Genomic DNA, 4,661 nt, shown 5'->3' with positions numbered 1-4,661 from the left:
CAGGCGGGACTTGGCCAATGGCGTCGGGGGGCAGGGCAGGGGCGGAGCCAGCCGGCATGGGTCTGGGGTGCGGGGCGGGGAGGGCCGGGAATGGTTACGCCGCCCGAAGCTGTGTGACGCGGGGCGGGCACGCGCACCCCTACGGAGCTGATGGGGGGCAGGGAGGAGAATATAAAACGAGAGGCGGGGTGCGCGCCGCGGCAGAAGGAGCGAAGCTCTGGCCCGGCGCAAAGAGGGCGATTACGGGGACGCTGGGCCGGGGCACTGGGCTGTGTGAAGTGAGCGCGCTCGCCTGACCCCAGTCCCCGCCATCCCGAGCCAGAAGCAGCAAGCTCCCGAGGCCTCAGTCCTCCGCCCGGCGGTGGCCACGTCTTGCACTTGGCCAGCTTGGCGCTCCGACCCTCCCGTGTCCCCGCCCTGCCGCCTTTTCCCCAGCCCAGCCGCGGGCTGTTGGTGGAAGCAGCCCCGAAGCAGCCCGTAAGTATCGCGGGGCGGCGGGCGGGGTCGACGAGGAGCGGGGAGCCCCGGGCCGTGCAACGCCGGAGGGGCTGCAGCCTCGTCCAGCCCCCGCCCCTCGGGGGTTCGGGACCGGCGATGTCGCGGCCCGGGGCGCGGAGGGGTAGCCGTCGGGACCCGAGAAGAGCGGCTCCCGTGGTCCGGCGGGAGGCGGCTCCGAGGGGCGGCGGCGCGTCGGGCTCGGTCGTGGCGGGTGACCGGGGAAGGGCGGCCGGGGCGAGCTGAAGGGAGTCGGGGGTTGGGGCGCACGGGAGGAGCGGCTAGCTCGCGGGGAACGCTGGGGTTCGAGGGGGCTGGTGGCCGCCGAGGCCGAAAATGGTGCCGGGGAACCGGTGCTCCCCCGAGCTCTGGCTGGGTCCCAGGAGCTTAGGGCGGGGGGCGGGGAGCGGCGGGTCAGGTTACGGCGGGGGGGAGGGGAGCGGCTGACCCGGCTGCGGCCGGCGCCCCGACCTGCTCGGCGCCGGGTGCTCGGCCTCGGGAGATTGCTTTTCCATTTCTTGTGGCGGTCCTCCTCCTCCTGCTTCTCCTCCTGCCAGGAGGCTCGTACTCTCTTCCTCCTTCACTTCCACCTCCTCTTGCTGTTGTTGCTGCTGTAGCTCTTGGGCTCCGAGGGCTGTGAGCAGAAATCTAATGAGACTCAACTGGCTGTTTATGTAATTCTTCACACTCCCGTCTTTCTTAAGGCGTTGCTTTAAAACTACCTTCCACCGAGCCTGATTTTGGCTCGGCTGCACCTTCAAGCAGTTGGGCTTAATCGGCCGCCTGTGCTGGCACTCTCAGGCTTTTGACTTGGAAAGTGTTTGTAGTTTGGGGGCAGCCAGGGATTCTTTTTCCTTTGTCGCCACGGATATGGAAGATGGGAACAGACGAATTCAGACCAACTTGATTTTTGAGTGCCCTTTTTAATCAACCTCTGTACAAATAGATCCCCTTCGCAAATATCTTGTTTGCCCTTGATCTTTTCTTATCCCCACCCAGTGCTGATCCAGCAAACGTTTAAAGGTCGACCTTATCATACATGCCTCTCTGGCTGTTCTCTTATGGTGAAAGGGAGGGAGGTGGTTTTTAAAATCAAAATAAAACTCAGAACCGCTGGCCTTTAAACGGAATAATCAATGGAATTTTAAAATTCATTGTTGCTTTTGTTACACTTGCAGCCAAAAAGATATTTTCAGATTTAGAAAAATACACAATTGAGAAAAAGCACAGAGAAACTCCATTAGTGTGTGTCCCTATATATTTAAGACCACAACTATAAGATAATTTGGTCCATAATCATTCAATAGGATGACAATTTATTTAGTATTTAGTACTTACTACCTTTAATTTTAGCATCATGTACTTCAGAAATTAATATTTTTTTTTCTTTCAGTTTTTGGCCAGGGTTGAGCTTGAACCCACCACCTTCAGCATATGGGGTCAGCACCGTACTCCTTTGAGCCATATAGGCGCTGCCCATTAATAATTTTTCTAACTTCTCAAATTTCTACATGTTAATGATAGGGCTGATTTAGTTAGTATATATCCAAATGAACTAAAATATGATGTCCACTTCTAAATTGGCAAATAACAATAAAAATTTAGACTACCTTCTGAAAGGGGCATATATATGTGGGGCATAGGCTGAACACAGTTTCTAGTAAATATTCTTGTGAGAATTGAAGAAGGAAAGCGTGCACATTCTGGAGATGTGCTTCTTTCAAAAAGTAAATAGGGTTTTCAAAAAAATGTTATTTAACCATAAATCTACAGTTTCCCAGGAAATTTTGAGCTTTTAATAGACAATTTTCTACTGTATGTTACTTTGTTTTTGTACGAATTATATTTTTCAGGCTTCCTAGCCAGTCACATTTTCAAAAGTAAAATTACTGGGAGGTAAACAAATAGGTCCTGGGACTGACATTATTACAAGTATCTTATTTGGATATGTTTGCTTTTGTTTCATTTTAAGGAACAAGATCACTCAAGGTGAAGGATAAATCTACCAATACCAGCACTTTGAATGAAAATTTGTTTCCCTGCCACAAACTGAACGCTTTTTTTTTTTTTTTTGGTGGGAGCATTGAAACAAACCTAACTTTGTGGCATAGCAGCTATGCAGCTTGAAATCCAAGTAGCACTAAATTTTATCATTTCATATTTATACAATAAGCTTCCCAGGAGACGTGTCAACATTTTTGGTGAAGAGCTTGAAAGACTTCTTAAGAAGAAATATGAAGGGCACTGGTATCCTGAAAAGCCATACAAAGGATCAGGGTTTAGATGTATCCATGTAGGGGAGAAAGTGGACCCAGTGATTGAACAAGCATCCAAAGAGAGTGGTTTGGACATTGATGATGTTCGTGGCAATCTGCCACAGGATCTTAGTGTTTGGATCGACCCATTTGAGGTTTCCTACCAAATTGGTGAAAAGGGACCAGTGAAGGTGCTTTATGTGGATGATAATAATGAAAATGGATGTGAGTTGGATAAGGAGATCAAAAACAGCTTTAACCCAGAGGCCCAGGTTTTTATGCCCATAAGTGACCCAGCCTCTTCAGTGTCCAGCTCTCCATCGCCTCCCTTTGGTCACTCTGCTGCTGTAAGCCCTACCTTCATGCCCCGGTCCACTCAGCCTTTAACCTTTACCACTGCCACTTTTGCTGCCACCAAGTTTGGCTCTACCAAAATGAAGAATAGTGGCCGTAGCAACAAGGTTGCACGTACTTCTCCTATCAACCTCGGCTTGAATGTGAATGACCTCTTGAAGCAGAAAGCCATCTCATCCTCAATGCACTCTCTGTATGGGCTTGGCCTGGGTAGCCAGCAGCAGCCACAGCAGCAGCCGTCCCAGCCGCCGCCACCACCACAGCAGCAGCAGCAACAACAACAGCAGCAGCCGCAGAAAACCTCTGCTCTATCTCCTAATGCCAAGGAATTTATTTTTCCTAATATGCAGGGTCAAGGTAGTAGTACCAATGGAGTGTTCCCAGGTGACAACCCCCTTAACCTCAGTCCTCTCCAGTACAGTAATGCCTTTGATGTGTTTGCAGCCTATGGAGGCCTCAATGAGAAGTCTTTTGTAGATGGCTTGAATTTTAGCTTAAATAACATGCAGTATTCTAACCAGCAATTCCAGCCTGTTATGGCTAACTAAAAAAAAAAAGAAGAAGAAAATGTACAAGTTAAAATGAATGGGCCCAAGGGGGATCTTTTGTTTTTTTTTCTTTTTTCTTTCCCCTTTTACCTCCTTGAGATTTTTTTTTTAAGCTTATAGTAAGAATACATTCAAGCTTGGTTACAAAAATAAAACATGCATCATTTTTCATTTGCCAACCAAGCACAAAGTTATTTTATACTGACTGTATATTTTAAAGTATACTCTCAGATATGGCCTCTTACAGTATTTAAGATATAGCAAGGACATGGCTGATTTTTTTTTTTTATAAAAAATTGGCACTAATAAGTGGGTTTATTGGTCTTTTCTAATTGTATAATTTAATTTAGTACAAAGTTTGTAAAATATCAGAGGATATATATATTGTTTCTACGACATGGTATTGCATTTATATCTTTTTACTACAGTGATCTGTGACAGCAGCAGCTTCATGTTGTATTTTTTTTACTGAAATTGTAAAATATCCATCTTAAAGACATCAACTATTCTAAAAATTGTGTACAGGATATTCCTTTAGTGGTGGAATTAAAATGTACGAATATTTGCTTTTTAAAAAAATGTATTTTCTGTTAAAGGTTTAAAGATTTTTGCTATATATTATGGAAGAAAATGTAATCGTAAATATTAATTTTGTACCTATATTGTGCAATACTTGAAAAAAAACGGTATAAAAGTATTTTGAGTCAGTGTCTTACATGTTAAGAGGGACTGAAATAGTTTATATTAAGTTTGTATTAAAATTCTTTAAAATTAAAACTGCCTAATGTGGTCATGATTTGTAATCGTTCCCTAAAGATCTTCCTCTGGAGTGGTGGTGTAAATGCTGGGTAAGGCTGGAGAAAGGTCTGACTCGGTGTTATAAAGGAGTCGTGGAAAGCAATTGCTTGATCCGGTGTGCCCGATAGGGTTTGGCCACATTAAAAGTCCTATCAAAACTCTGTAGTCTGGTGACTGACCAGTGCTTGGGACAGCCCTGTTTTTTCATATC

At 46.4% G+C, this 4,661-nt stretch overlaps 1 protein-coding gene across 1 annotated transcript; it reads left to right on the top strand.

Annotated features, from left to right (window-relative positions):
- Positions 1–202: 202 nt before the first annotated feature.
- Positions 203–4,429, top strand: TOB1 (transducer of ERBB2, 1). Its single transcript, XM_003800014.2, has 2 exons — positions 203–477; positions 2,468–4,429. Exon 2 carries the CDS (start codon positions 2,612–2,614, stop codon positions 3,650–3,652), a length of 1,041 nt encoding a protein of 346 aa, XP_003800062.1. The 5' UTR covers positions 203–477; positions 2,468–2,611; the 3' UTR covers positions 3,653–4,429.
- Positions 4,430–4,661: the final 232 nt, after the last annotated feature.

This window comes from Otolemur garnettii, unplaced genomic scaffold (genome assembly GCF_000181295.1).
Source record: "Otolemur garnettii isolate 467f Iridium unplaced genomic scaffold, OtoGar3 scaffold00162, whole genome shotgun sequence".
Taxonomy (NCBI): domain Eukaryota; kingdom Metazoa; phylum Chordata; class Mammalia; order Primates; family Galagidae; genus Otolemur; species Otolemur garnettii.
The sequence above is the reverse complement of the archived record's forward strand: the minus strand, read 5'-3'. Positions and strand labels throughout refer to the sequence as shown.